Source organism: Colius striatus, chromosome 8 (genome assembly GCF_028858725.1).
Source record: "Colius striatus isolate bColStr4 chromosome 8, bColStr4.1.hap1, whole genome shotgun sequence".
Taxonomy (NCBI): Eukaryota; Metazoa; Chordata; class Aves; order Coliiformes; family Coliidae; genus Colius; species Colius striatus.
This window is the reverse complement of record NC_084766.1, coordinates 2,343,431-2,357,943: the sequence shown is the minus strand read 5'-3', so window position 1 is coordinate 2,357,943 and position 14,513 is coordinate 2,343,431. Positions and strand designations below refer to the sequence as shown.

At 45.0% G+C, this 14,513-nt stretch overlaps 1 protein-coding gene across 2 annotated transcripts in view; it reads right to left on the bottom strand.

The window, feature by feature from the left end:
* Nucleotides 1–1,435: 1,435 nt before the first annotated feature.
* The window catches only part of VCL (vinculin), a 50,368-nt gene continuing 37,290 nt past the window's right edge, over nucleotides 1,436–14,513 (bottom strand). The window contains exons 14-22 of one of the 2 annotated variants that reach the window (XM_062001372.1): nucleotides 13,833–13,982; nucleotides 13,187–13,295; nucleotides 11,639–11,941; nucleotides 11,066–11,190; nucleotides 10,556–10,741; nucleotides 7,769–7,978; nucleotides 5,374–5,577; nucleotides 4,680–4,784; nucleotides 1,436–4,065 (exon numbers count right to left, since the gene is read on the bottom strand). In XM_062001372.1, coding sequence (XP_061857356.1) covers nucleotides 3,919–4,065; nucleotides 4,680–4,784; nucleotides 5,374–5,577; nucleotides 7,769–7,978; nucleotides 10,556–10,741; nucleotides 11,066–11,190; nucleotides 11,639–11,941; nucleotides 13,187–13,295; nucleotides 13,833–13,982 — 1,539 coding nt within the window. In that variant the 3' untranslated portion in view covers nucleotides 1,436–3,918. The remainder of the gene's footprint in view (nucleotides 4,066–4,679; nucleotides 4,785–5,373; nucleotides 5,578–7,768; nucleotides 7,979–10,555; nucleotides 10,742–11,065; nucleotides 11,191–11,638; nucleotides 11,942–13,186; nucleotides 13,296–13,832; nucleotides 13,983–14,513) is intronic. The other variant, XM_062001373.1, reaches the window with a different exon arrangement.

Sequence of the window (14,513 nt, the reverse complement as noted above, 5' to 3'; positions counted from 1 at the left end):
GGAAGCATCAGTGGGGTAAACCTGGCCACAAGCATTTTGCCTTCCTGAAGTTACAGTAGATTAGTGTAGCTAAAACAGCACTTTGAAGAAGCAGCAGCTCCAAGCCAGCCTGGTGTTTGTGTAGACACAGCCCTGGGTATGAAAAGCTACTAACCTTCTGTGGTCCACCCTTTCCAACTGGAGAAAGAGCCGTGAATTCATTACTCGTCCCGCAGTTCCGCTCCACGTTTTGGCAAACAACGTCCTTTGGTGACCAGTTTTACTGGGAGGCCTCCTCTTCAGATATAACTGATCACATCCCAGGCTTAAGTCTGAGTAGGTGGAGCTGCTCTCTGCATTATCAGCCTGGAAACGCAGCAACATCTCCTTTCAGAGCTGGGACCACCACTGATAGAGAACACAGTGTCACAGCAAAGCTGCCTGGCCTCAGCACCGGGGAAGCACACACAGAGCTGCTGTGGCAAAGCTCTGCTCTATGCTTCACAGCACAGCCCCAGAAGGCACTGCCAGCAAGGATCACACTCACCTGGTAGGAAACCACCCTGAGCAGCAGTATGGTTCTCAGGACATGATGGTGGGTGTGTGAGGCTCACACCCATTGCTGTCAGTGCACTGGCTCCTGCCATTCCTCCAAACACAGCTGCAGCATCTGCCAAAGAGGGAACTGTGCTCATATTCTCCCTGTTAAAAGAGAAGAGCTGCACCAGCAGGTACCTGTATGAATAGTCCAGCTTCAGGAACGAGCACGTCAGCACTGAGGGATTAAGGACTGACAGCACTGGATCTCCCCTTCTCCAGGTGTCCAGCCCTGGGAGTGCTGACAAAGGTGACTGTCTCGGGTTCCCCTCCTCTCTCAGATGTGGAGAGAGCTGTGTGAACAGTATGAAATCTGCATTTCACCTGTGATCACCAAATCCCTTCCAGAACTGTGGGACTCTGTTCAGTCCTACAGCACCAATAAACATTGGTTCCACAAAGAACATGATGTGTGCTGGCAGGAATTGGTAGTGAGAAGGAGTATTTACAAGAGGTTCTTACCAGGAGGGAAACAGGACAGTGATTCCATGCCAATCACCCTTGCATTCAGCTTGGGAAGTGAAATTCAGACAGAGGAGGTGTTGGCCAGAGTAGCACTTCCGTGACACGATCAGGCAAATCCCATTTCAAGTTTCCAGCACCTCTTTTAGTGCTGCTAGAACAGATGACCATCAGGCCTCTGGAGAAACTCTTGTCTTCTCCCACAGCTTCCAATAAGCTCTTTAATTACTGGGTTTTACAGGCACAACAGACAGAAACAACTTGTTTTAATCTTATCTTCTTTGAATACATAGAAAGACCTGCTCTCTAGCTTTAGCATTGCTGCTGCTTCACCTTCCTGCTCTTGTCCTGGTGTTTTATTCACTGCTCTGTTACCACAAACACCCACAGTCTGGCATTTGTACAAATGCATTTTATTGGTTTAACAGAACCAAAGGAAGGTTGAAAACATCAGACTATACAGTACATTTTGGTTTATAAACAAAGTCTTCATAGTGGTGAAACATTTTTAAGTGACATTAATGGTCTTTCTTTTTTCTCCAAAGTTTTGCTGCATTTCAGGTCTGAAGACCAATAGTGTTCAAAAATAAAGCAGTAATTGCATAAGGTGGACAAGTGTCTCAGCCCCTACAAAACAGTTCAAGAACTCAGAGCAAACACTCTGGAAGAATATCAAAGGCCACCGTGATTCGTAACTTTCCTGCAGACATTCCTTAACAAACACAAAGTGATCTTTGGCATAAACAATATGTATTAAAGGCATTAGGAATATTGCATTTATATCAGTCAAGCAACTAAACAGTGATGCTAAAGAAAAGAAAATCTCACAGAGAAGCCTGGATTGGGGGGCAGGAGATGTGAAGAACAGAGAAGTAATGCAGGAAGACTACTTAGAAAATCCCTTAAAAAGAACCCCTACTTCTTCAGTGCTGTTTACTATTAAATAGAAATTACTACATTACAATTCTGTTAAAGATCTGGCATAAACCAGCCCAATGCAAGACATTCAGGTTAAGGCTCTGGCATGCCTTCCTTCCCCCTCTTACAGGGAACTGCAGAAGAGAACGGTAGGGAAGGATCCCAAGTACCAGGTATGTCGTAATACCCAGACAGGAGGAGTGAGTTAAGGACAAACACGTGCTTTCTCTTGCTAAGGTCAGTTTGAGGCAGATGCATTGCTATCAGTTTAAGTTCCCTTTTTAGACAACAGTGCAATGAAGTGGTGGGTGGAGGGGACAAAGTCCAAGTGCAGAAGTGCTGCAGGCAGGTGAAGGGCCTCTGGCCCCGTTGTGTGTCTCCTCCTTGGAGCTGTTCAGACTGAGCAGTTTCTCCTCAAGGGCACTTCTGGGAAAGGTGGTTTTTGATCACACAACAATTTTGGGCAAATTAGGAGGGCAGCACGAGGCCAGTGCTGAGCTGGGCAGAAGTCTCCAAGTGTTCCTTGCAAATGTGCAGAGGCTCATTCTAAAACAGTCTTTCTCTTTCTCTGGGAAATGCCAGAAGAGAGCATGGAGCAACAGAAAGAGAGCTTGTGTGTGTGTGTGTGTACACATCCATATATACACACATGAAGGTATGTTCACTTATGGAAGGATAAAAGCATCTCAAGATTATTTGGAGGGAGGAGGGGGCAGATTTTGTGTTGTGGCTTCTTTTTATTGTGGCATTGCTTGGGCTTTTTTGAAGACACAGAAACACTTTGTTCCATTCACTAGAACCCGAAAAAAAAGACTTTGAGCCTCCAAATGTCCAAACAAGTACAAATCTCCCAGTACATTTAGCACTGGGAACCACTGCTTGCTGGGAGCCACCAGACTACCTAAAAAGGGGTTTGTGTCCCTGCAGTGGGTGGATTTCCAAAAGCTTAGGCATTGTTGTAAAGAAAGGCAGTGAGGCAAATGCTCCTTCTTAACTGGGTAACTTTGTCTTTTAATTTCCACCTTGAGTGGCTGGAATAGCATTAGATAAGGGAGAGGGAGAGAAAAGAATAACTGCATGTGCTCATTTGGTTTTCACAAGGAAAAGAGCCAGCACGTGGCATTTGCTGGTCCTGGACATGCAGCTTGCTTAAGAGAACTGGGATTTTTCAGCACAATCCATTACTGAACTGAGCAATAAGGAAAGAGTTCTGTGGTTTAAGGTCTCCAGCCATGAGGCTCGAGCTGCCAACAGTGTGTCAACTAACATCCACTGCAAAGCATCTCAGTACAGGACAAGAGCTCTAGAATGCCTGCCTATGGGGTGACAGCTCCAGTTTTTGTTAAAGGACCATTGCCAGGCAAAAACCCAACATAAAAGGAAAAGGATCATTTCAGACAGGGAAACAATTCCCAGTTTAACTGTCCTGCTGCCTCTCTTCCCCCTTTTAACTAAAAAACCCTAACATCCCATCATTTCTGCGTGGTTTAAGAACAGCCAGCTCAAACCCTGTTGAAAAGCTGAATGTTTCTACATCAATGATTGTCCCTACAAACTGCCAGGTAACCAATAGCATCCTAAACTCTCCCCACAAGCTTACAGTGAGGTCCACGTTTTGCATCATCGCATGGAAACTGCCGGGATACACAGTGCATAACTGAAATGTGCTTCTGGGAGTACAGAGCTCATGGAGAGAGTTTTCAAAAGACAAAGAAGAAAACCAAAAAGGATAAGAACTGTCTACTGTTGGAAGCAATGCTGAGGTGTTGTTTGGAACCAAATGCATTTCCAAGACACTTGAAATGCATTCTCTTGTCATTCATACCCTTAGAATGGGGCATCAGCACAAGCTAGTCTTAAGCTCATGTATACAGCACCTTTTGCTGTTGATACATCTCTTCTGTTTCAAAGAAAGAAAAAGGCATTTTATGTTACAGAAGACAACACCCACGTGGCAACTGTTTACTGATACCACGGGGTCTTTCTGACCCAGCGAAGAGTGAATCCGGCGTCTGTTCTTATCTTAATGGATGCTGCTTCAGCTTCTCTCACAGTTTCCTTCACAGACTGCATGAGATTCTGGGCATTATGAACCAACATCTCAGTTGCCTGTCAAGAACACAGTAAAAAATCCCAAGTATTAGTAAGCACCAGCTCGAGGACAGCAAGGTGGAAACCCACCGAGGACTTCAGGTACCAGCACCTGAAGGCAGCTTATCACTGACTTCAGCGATGAAACAAGAGCCTCTGGGAAGCACCACTCGCACTTAAATTGACCTTCCCGTTTCTCCCTGCGTATTTGTGCAAAATCTCAGTCAAGGCACAGTGTCTCAGAAGCCTCAATCGCGGCATGCCGCCGCAAGCCTGTGCTTGGAAGCACACGGGGCAGCCGGGCGAGTGCCGCCGCGGTTCCTCCCGGCTCGGCCAGCGGGGGCCGCTGCAGGGCTGGCGCGGAGGCTGCCCTTGCAACGGGTCGCTCAGCGAGTTGCTCGGGGAGGCTTTTTAAGAAGCATCGGGGAGGCTTTTTAGGAAGCATCGAGGCTCCTCTATTAAACTGTAGCTTCTCAGGCAGACAGCGGGGTGCTACACTCCAGCTCACTGAACAGCCGAGGTGAGCTCCCAAGCACAGAGACTTCCCAGAACACGTTCCAGAGTACACCGTGGCTGGTTTTCCCCACGGAGCTGATGGATTCCACCCGACCACCCACTTTTGCCCCTCTTACCTGCTCCGACTCCTCATCGCTGATATTGGTTCTGCCCAGCATGGTGGCTTTGACAGTGGAGAGGATCTTCAGTTGTGTACTGATGGTTGGGATTCGCTCACAGACCTAAGGAAGGGGGATAAAACCCACTCCACATTGTGAAACAGAGCCCATACCTTACCTATTGCTTTTTCAGATGAGCTGCTTTGTTCTGGTTTTGCATTAGGTAAGGAACAGGCATAGAGGACATCTTCTAACCTTCAAGACTTTTGGGCAGATATTGGTAGGATACTTGAACCTTATGTTACTTGCTTTGGGAGTTACTTGCTTTCCTTTCCTCCAGACATTCCCCAAAGGTCTCCTTGGTTAGGAATGGGATGATGTATCTTTGGCTGAGACTGAAACACTAAGGACTGTTACATTTCTGCAACTGCTCTGACACAGAGGGAAATGGGAAGCAATGCAGCCTTCAGACAGACCAGCGTTCCTAAGCATGGTATTCTTCACAACCTCTTAGGCACTAGCATCTTCCACTCACCTGGAAGCAAACCCTGACTGCATACAGAGCCCTGGGATGTGAAAGCAGGCACAGAACCTGACAAATCTTTACAAGCCAAGGGAAGACACACATGATTCAGTGCCACAGCCCCCGTGCTCACCCACACTAAGAGAGGAAAAACCAAGCCCTTGAGGTATTGACAAGGGAACTCGTTACCTGCAAGAGGTTTGTCCTGATGCGCTTGTCAGTGCACTGCTTTGCCACCTCCTTGGCCAGGCGAGTGACTTCATCTGATGCCTTGGCAATATCCTTGGCACACTGGATGAGGGCACGTTTGTTCCCGCTGCCGCCCCTCACCAGGCGCGACATCTCGGCCATCAGCAGCGCCATGCGCTTGGCAGCAGCAATGATGTCGTTACCCTGCGGGGCACAACACCAGTCAGCCTGCGCCCCGGGCAGAAGCCGCACACAAGGCAGGGCTGCGTGGCAGTCTGCACGTGGGGAGCAACCCTGTCAGGAAGCTAAGGATGGAAGAACCACTGGTGAGCACAGAGGAGGTTTCCTCAAGGAACAGGGCAGGTTCCTACACGGATTATACTGTTCTGACACTCGGCTTCCTAATGCTCAGGGGGAAAAAAGTCAGCTTCAAACTGGAAAAGAAGTGGTAAAGTGTTAGTCTGTCCATGGAAAGGCAGTGATTGCTCTGCTGGCTAGGTTTTAAGATAAAGCATGTCATTAGTGATTGAAATTCCAGATTCTCCCCAAAAAAAAAAGGCTTTTCAATTAAAAAACGTGTGCTAAATAGCTCATTAAACCAAATAGCACCAACTCACTTCAGCAGTGTAGCCCTAAGAACTGAGCATCACATTCCCAGTGGCATGTGAAGTGGAAGTTGCCAAAGCACCAGCTCTGCCGCTATAACGCTGAAGGATAAAGGGAAGAGGATCTGTAACATCTGTAAACGCTGTCACAGGGAATGTGGAAGTGAGAGGCAACTATTACTTGTTTTTCCCCTGAAAATAAATGTTCCTTTTGGACAGAATCTCCCCCTTTTCAAACAAAGCTTCCAGGAGAGAACACGGTCATTCCAAAAAACAACCCACTGCTCATTGGTGACACTGAAAGCCACATTTCTTCTAACATCAAAGTTACAGTCACAGAAATACTTCTGAGCAAGATCTGAAACTTGTGAATGGAGTGTGAGAGAGCAAAACCATTGCTCATACGTTGTTCCAGAGGGAACCCCAGTGCAAGCAAGAGCTGACCTACACGGTTAGTTGTTAGTCGTCTGTTAGCATCTTTAGATTCACCTTTGTAGACAAAGTTGTTAGACAAAAGTGAACTCTTTGGTGCCACGAAGCATTCCTGGTGTGTGGGTGAAGTGTTAGCAGGGTGAGTTTCAGTATTAGCACACGCTTTCCTCTGTGTAATCCCACAACTCACGGCCAATGAAGCTGGGAGCAGAGAGTACAGAGTGAGAACCCAGCAAATGGCTCGTCTGGCCCTGGGCACACACTCCCATCACTCACTATGAGCAAATTCAAGGAGGTACCCCAGGTGTTTTACAGATACAGGTGACACAACAAGCTGAAACATGTGTTACCATGACCTAAGAGCTGAACAGGTTGCTTGCACAACCAGCTAGGACACAAGTGACATAACACAAAGCTCTTCCATGTTTTCACATAGAAGGATGGAGTAACGAGGACCAGTGTGATTTACGAAGCCCTCTAACAAGTTATCCAAGCACCAGAATCTGAAAAGGACAAGAACATTTTAAACCCCTCTTTATTAGAACAGTTTAGTGCATCTGTCTTTGTGTATATACACACACACACACACCCCCCCCAGCCTTTGCTTGTTATGGGACACCAACCTTACTTGTTTTGCAGCATGCTACAAAGTGCCCAGTCCCGCAAACATTTGTGCTCAGACAGAAGAGACAGGCTGCCTGTGAATGTCTGAACCACTGTGGGTTAAGATTTCCACTGGTTTCATTTAAACACAATCCCAATTCAGCAGCTAACAGCATTCAGTGCAGCTTCTTCAAAACCAGAATTCTCTCCAGACCAGCAGGAAGCAAAGCAGCCAAGTGCAAGCCAGCAGCCAGCCAGGCCTCTTCCATGAACACTGCCACACAAAGCCATTCCTTGTTGGAAGGTTTTTGAACTGATGGCATCAATGGAGGCAAAGCACAATAGACACCTGAAATGACTTCTTGAATGCTGTGTACTCTACTGGATCCAGAAGTCATTAAGAAACCATTAACTATGGCTTCCCAGGTAGCCCAAGGGAGTGAAAAACAGAAGAGGGAGGGAAGACAATCCCTATTACAATCTGAAAACTGCCATAACAAAGAAGAACGAGGCAGATGCAAAGGGAGAGGAAGGTTTTGCAGATTAATAAGTGACCCAAATCAAGCTCCAATCCAGCACTGACAAACAGATCTAGCAAACTTGTGAAGACACTCCCAGTCCTTCAAATGAAGTGCAGACACACTTATTCATTCAGAATGGCCGGGCCCAGCAGGGATCAAGAGTGATGCAAATGTGTCAGCGTTCCAAATGGCTGGGATGCACACGGATCAGGCCCCGGGGAGACTCAGGAGTACCTTACTAGACCACTTGGTTGCTTCCCGATGTAGAGACTGAGCAGCAGCCAGAATGGGCTGGTTAACAGGCTGATTGGTTGGCATTAACAGCAGCTCAGGCTCGTAATCATCTTCAATGTCAGAGGGGAGAGTGAATTCAACATCTGCATCATCCTCCTCATCTACATCTACACCAGCCTCAGCCGCTTCGTTAATCACAGTCACATCAGGCTTTGCAGGTGGCAGCAAGGGTGGAGAAACAGGGGACAGTTAGTACAAGAAGCAGAATTTGGTATAAGAGCATGAACTGAGTTGTTTGAGGGACCAAAACATCCTCTTGATCTCTCGGGATCTGGCAAGGCAGCTCTAGGATCCAGTCAGAGGGAGGAGGGGAAGGAATACAAGATTAGCAGCAGGAAACAAACTTTTCACCTGTGAACCAGTTACCAAAACAGTAAGGAGTTACAAAGCAAAGATGCAGCAATGTTTTCCATGGAAGCATCCAGTTCATACAGACAGAGGCTGACTAGCACAACAACATCTTTCTGGCAAGACAATGGTGAAATGAATGGGTTGTCTGTTTCGTGCTGGCCATTTGGGCTGCATGGAAGCAGGCAGAGCAGCTGATGACAGCAGCATTAGTGCAGAGAAAAGGCTTTGCTATGAAGCCCTTTCACATATGTAATGAGAGCAGCGGGATCACAGAAAAACCACTGACACTGCTTGCTGTAGAGTAAAAACAAAACAAGGTGGGATGGGAGACGTCGTAGAAGTGAGTACTGAAGTACTGCAGGTAACATGAAAAAGAACACAGCTGGGTTACAATAGGAGGTGATACTGATGTTATGAATGATGTGAATATTACAGTTCTTCACAAAGACTGAAACAGAATTAGTAGAGTAAGAGGGTTATGAAGCATATGACGCTGTTTTGCCACAATATGTTGTCTCCATTACCTTCAAAAAAAGAGAAGAAAGAGGATTCAAGCAAATACCTTGTGTAAGAGGTAAGTGGTAGAGCAATACAGGCAGTTATAATACAGCACCATTCCAGTATAAAGCTGTTCTGCAAGTTTTCTCACTGTATTTGCTTGACTAAAGCCAAGCATGATGAAAGTCAAACCAGCCTCTACCAAAAGCTATGTGTTTTCTACTGTGTTTTCCTTAAGATTTGACCTTTTATGGAAAACTCAAACACTGAAGTTATGGAAGGAAGTTGTAACTTTTCTACACTGCCAAAGACCACTTTCATTTGAATCTTAATCCACTCAAAAGTTTCCAAACATCCCTCATTCTGTGATTTACCCAAATGAGAGGGGAAGGCAGGGAAAGCTAAAGCAACAGACAGGGTTTGGTCTGTGCTCCGTGAGAAAAAGGGAGTCTCTCAAAGCCCAGAACCCACTCAGTGAAGAGGCTTTTGTAAAGAAGGAGAAAAAACCAAATGGATAGTAAATCTTACAAGAATGAAGAATCAACATTTTTTAGAGGCCAAGTGCTTGTTGATAAACACACACCCTGTAAGGTTAACACATGGTAAGTAGATTACTGTAATTGGGCAAAAAACAAAGGCAGTTGACACAGTCTGTTGTGAGTTAGCATCAGCAAGACCTTATGTTTGTCTTTCTAGGACTTGTCTTTGACAGTCCTCAGTAGCACTGTCCATCCATCCCTCTAGGTCACAAAAAGGTCTTTAAAACTTCTTCTTCCAAAATACACTGTCAGAGTGACTGTGCTGTTTTGGCCTCAAATTAAGACAACAGCAATGAAAAGTATTACCCACTGTGTGTTCAGTTACTCATTTGGGGATTCAAACATCAAAACAACACTTCCAGGAAGCTGAAATTAAGGCTTTTGGCCTCAAAATTACCTTCCAAGATGACTAACACATCCCAGTACTATCCCTTTAGAAGGACAAATGTGTATTGGGTGTATCCAGAAGCATGGAGGAAACAATTTCTCGTTTTATGGGAGAGATTTGCAGGACTTCTTTTGTGTTTTATCTGGCCTTCCAAAAGTGATGCTCCTCGAGCACAAAGCACTGACATTGGTTGTGTAAGCTATAAAAGTTGATCTGCTCAATCACCATCTGATTTGGAGGAGAAAAAAGCCAAAATCTGACTTTTAACTTATACCTGCAGAGGCCCACATGTCAGCAGTTCTTACTCAGCTGCTGCTAAAGGGAAAATGTAGCTCTTGGGGGGGGAAAAAAGGGGGAAAGCAAAACAAGCTGTATTAGCATTTATTAGACTGACAAGTACACACTGGCTTGTCAGAGCATTCAAATAGTAAGGAAATGAAGGATTTTGGCCTTGACAGTGAGTGTGACTCACTGCAAAAAAGAATGAGACCAAGCCATCTATATATGGTCACTATTCCAATCATAAATGCTTCTTCCAGAATTGAAACAAACCAGCTCATGGTCCCTGCAGCTGACCATCTGCAACATCCATACACACTTTTCAAAGTCACTTCAATAGAGCAATCAGCTTGTCAGCCTACAAAGGCCACTAGTGGCTCTCTGGGCAACACTAGCATCAAGGATCACAAGCTGCTTAGCATACAAGGCATGTTTGTGTTCACACAGTTATGTTAATAAAGCATTCCTGCAATCCTGAGTATTAGAACAGCTGGCACTAGCTCATTCTAAACTTGAAAGGGTTTCTAATTCCTCCCACAGCAGTGTTTTTACTATTTGGTCTATAAAAGACTTCCTCTGTCCTTGAGACAACCAACTTTGGAACAAACACACCAATTCTAAAAGAAATAGATGAATATTCCTTCCAACACAGGACATGTAGCAACCCCTTACCTTGCTGGACCACTTCCTGGCTTCATCGTGCAACTGCCTGGCTGCCATCATCATGGGCTGATTAATAGCTTCTCCTGCTTTCTGCTCTGGGAACTCTTCATCTTTTTCTTCAGGGGGTGGTGGTCTGGGTGGGGGAACCTCACCTTCTGGAAGGGGTGGTTTTGGAGGAGCGAGCTCATCAGTCAGCTGAGAAAGGGAAAAGCCTCACTCAGTGCAATGAAACAATAGAGAAGCTGAGCACAGGATGGTGTCACAGCAAGACACGATGGCATGACCCTCATGCCTGTTTCCAGTTATTCAAGTGCACTCTCCTGAACAAAAATGCCAGGTTTTAATCTCTTCTTTTAAAAGCTGGATTGGTACTTTTTAGACTTAAAACTACTTGCATGCATGGCTGGCCAGACAATGCATTTTCTTTCTAAGGAATAAAAATATACTCAAGTAATTTTAGTGTGCAATCCACATGTCAGAGACAACTGTGTATTGTATTACTAACAATGCTGAACTTACATGAAGCTGCTCAAGGTCAGGAGGAGGAGGGGGAAAATCTGGTTCCTGAGGCTGGAAGGCTTCTCTGACTTTGGCCACAGCTCCCAGAATTCTGTATCCAGAATCCAAGAAACTCTTCTGTAAACCTGAACAAAAATCCCATCACCAGTTTAATGGCATTCTGGAATGTTTGGAACTGAAGCACTACACCAAAAAATCATTTCTGTAACAGATTGTGACATGGACACTTACATCTGTGGGGGGAAAAAGGTGTTTACCAAGATGTTTACAGTGGATTTCCATGCTTGAAGTGTGTCACAGGCAACACACAAAATAAAGCCTAGGCTGTGTAATGGTCACTACCAACAGTCAAAGTAATTCCCCAAACGACTTTTAGAATATAAGAAATTGTGTAGTATTTTCTTATGTAAGGTGGTACAACTGACAGCCAGTAACAAACACTGCTAGTCAAGCTCATGAAATCACACCATCAGCTGCAATCACAAATCCTTTTCCCTCCTTGAACACGTCTTTGACATCATCTTCAGCCAGTAACAAAACCTCACATTTGAAACCAGATGACTGAATCCTTACCAGGATCTGAAATGTTTCCTGCCACAGCTTTAGCATCCATTACCATGGGTGATATAGTTTTGCTTAGCTCATCAGAGGCTGCTTTAACAGCTTCCCGGAATTTAGGGTCTTCTGAGTTTTCAACCTCCCGTTTTGCTACCAGTAGGATGCGGTTTGCTCGTCTGGCGATGCTGGTGGCACCAGCTACCAGCATCTGGGGCTGCATGTTGGCCATGGCAACTTTACATTTATCTAGATCTTTCTTGATAGCCTCTTCTGATGCATCCAACAGAGATTTAGTATCGATGGCTTCATCCACCAAGCCTAGAACGAAAGTTAAAACACACTCGTATTCTAGTTTCACCTGTGGAAAGGGATAGCTGGTGTTCATTTCCAAACTGGGTGGTGAGGAGGAGCAGAAAGGGGCATGGAAACCACACCAAATGTATTATTACTGCAGTTTCACTTCTGATTATGTAGTGCCTCTGTCACAGTAACTGTGGTCAAGCTTGCTCCTACTAATGCTCTTACTCATCTACTGTGGGGCATTGCTCGAGTCCAGAATTGGCTTACACAGGATCCACAGCAGAGACTCCTTCCTCCCACCACATTTCCTTAAGCAAAATCAGTGCTTTTTGTACCTCTCCCATACATTAAAAAATATATCCCTCTGGCTGTGCTTTCACTTAAGGGTGACACATAGTTACAAGGCAGTAACATTTTAAATGCCCCCACTGCAATGATGGGGATGGAGGAGGAGGTAGTACAGAGGCAGCAGAGGAGCAGGCCAGTGCAAAGGACCTGCACTTCAGGACTGAAACACTTGTCTCAGTGGGAGTCAGTAGATCAGTAGCTTTGCTTTACTCACTGCTTTCATCAAAGCTGTTACACCCATTTGAATATGTTTTCTTAGCCCTACTTAATTATTTGTTCCCATTTAACATGTCAAGTTTATGCAGAGAAAACCTCAAGGTGCTACAGTGTTATACTGCTAGAAGAGCAATCACAATTAAAAGTAATGGCATTGTGGTTTCCTAACAAGAGAACTAAAGCCCAATTTGCTGCCCTGCATCTCAAATTGACCACATATGAAGCCACCTTTTTCTTATGCTGTACCATATACATACTACTGGAGCAAGAAAGGAGATTCTCACTTCCCTTACTTGTAACCAGCCACTACTCTGATCCACGTTTCATCAGTCCAAACAGAATGGGGAAAAGCTAAAGGGTGGGTGTCAGGAGGTTGGGACATCCCTCTTTTCTATAGTAGATAGTAACAGGACAAGGAGTGATGGGATGAAGCTGGAACACAAAAAGTTCCACTTAAACTGTTCAGGTGATGGAGCCCTGGCACAGGCTGCCCAGAGGGGTTGTGGAGGCTCCTTCCTTGGAGGGCTTCAAGACCCGCCTGGACATGTTCCTATGTGACCTGATCTAGGTGACCCTGCTTCTGCAGTGGATTGGACTGGATGATCTCTAAAGGTCCCTTCCAACCCCCACCATTCTATGATTCTATGAAAGCTCTATACCAGCCACAAGTATAATCTTCAACAGAAAATCCCACTTTACCTGTCATTTTTTCTACATTATCAATCCATTGGTTTTTCATGGTCTCAAAGTGTTCATAAGCAGCTTGATTGCCAGGATTCCTCAGGAGGATACGAGCAGCTGACACTACCTGCCCATGGGAAACATGCCTAGTTATGGAAGTATCACTACATAGTGTCATCATCACACATATTCTTGAAACTGCACTTGTTTTTTCAGGACTGGATGTGTAGCTCCTCATTTGGAATACTAGTTGATTAAGTCCAGTTTGCCATCTAGCTGCTTGGAGATTTAAAATGGTTCTGGAGTTTGCTGACACAAATTTTTCCTGAACTCAAGTTACATGGTAATAGATCTTAAAACCACAGAAGTCCAACACTCATTACACAAAGGAAATGTTAAATGGAAGTTTAATTTGGGAGGGGAAACAGTCAAGCATAAGCCACTAATGCTTCTGTCCAAAAGTTGAGGAGTAAGACATGCTGTTTAATCACTTTGTTCTACTCAGTATCGTACACATAAGTATTTGCCATTCCCCTTTTGAGAGTGTCAGCACTATGTCCCTTGCTGGTATTAATATCTTCCTCTGAGAACAGAAGCATAAAGCAAATGCCACACAATTCATTCCCAGTCCTTCCAGGAGCCCTTTGAGGCCAAGGAAACAAACCTGGGGGGTAAGTTCCCTTGCTGATTTCACCGTTGCCTGGATGCCTTCCACAGTGCTTTTATTTGCAGTTCCAACTGCAGCTGCTTTTTCTGCTGTAGCTCCCAGTCTAGCAGCATGGTTCTCAAAGTTGGCAGCTCTTTCATCAAACACCTAGTTGTCAGAAGAGGAAAACCATTAGAAGAGACTCAATTCCCTAACAGAATAAACTATTCCTTCCAAGTGTCAAACACACTTTTGCCACACCTAAACTTAATTCATCTCCTGGGAGGATGCAAAAGGACACAAAAGCTTTGAAGCTGGTTTATTTTTTTAATCTTTCCATCACTGGACTTGCTTCTTTACTCACTTATTTAGGTGGGAAAGGACATTGTCACACTTCATAGCTTTGACATATTAAGTGCAGCAATTCTGGGTGACTACTGCTCTACCAAACACTGTGTTAAAGCCACTTCAGTTCAGAGATTAAGCCTCAAACCTATAATCCAAAAGTAACTATATTTGGAAGATAAATATAGGGCTTTATCCTAAAAAAAAAATTGAAGTTTCACCCTCATCCCTCCTTCCACAGCCCTTAGCTATTCAAGGCACAAAATGCTTTGACAAAAAGCTATCCTTTCATAAAGCTAAGCTCCCCCAAGGCCTTAGGAATCACTTTATGTTCAAATCAGCTGGCTTAAACAG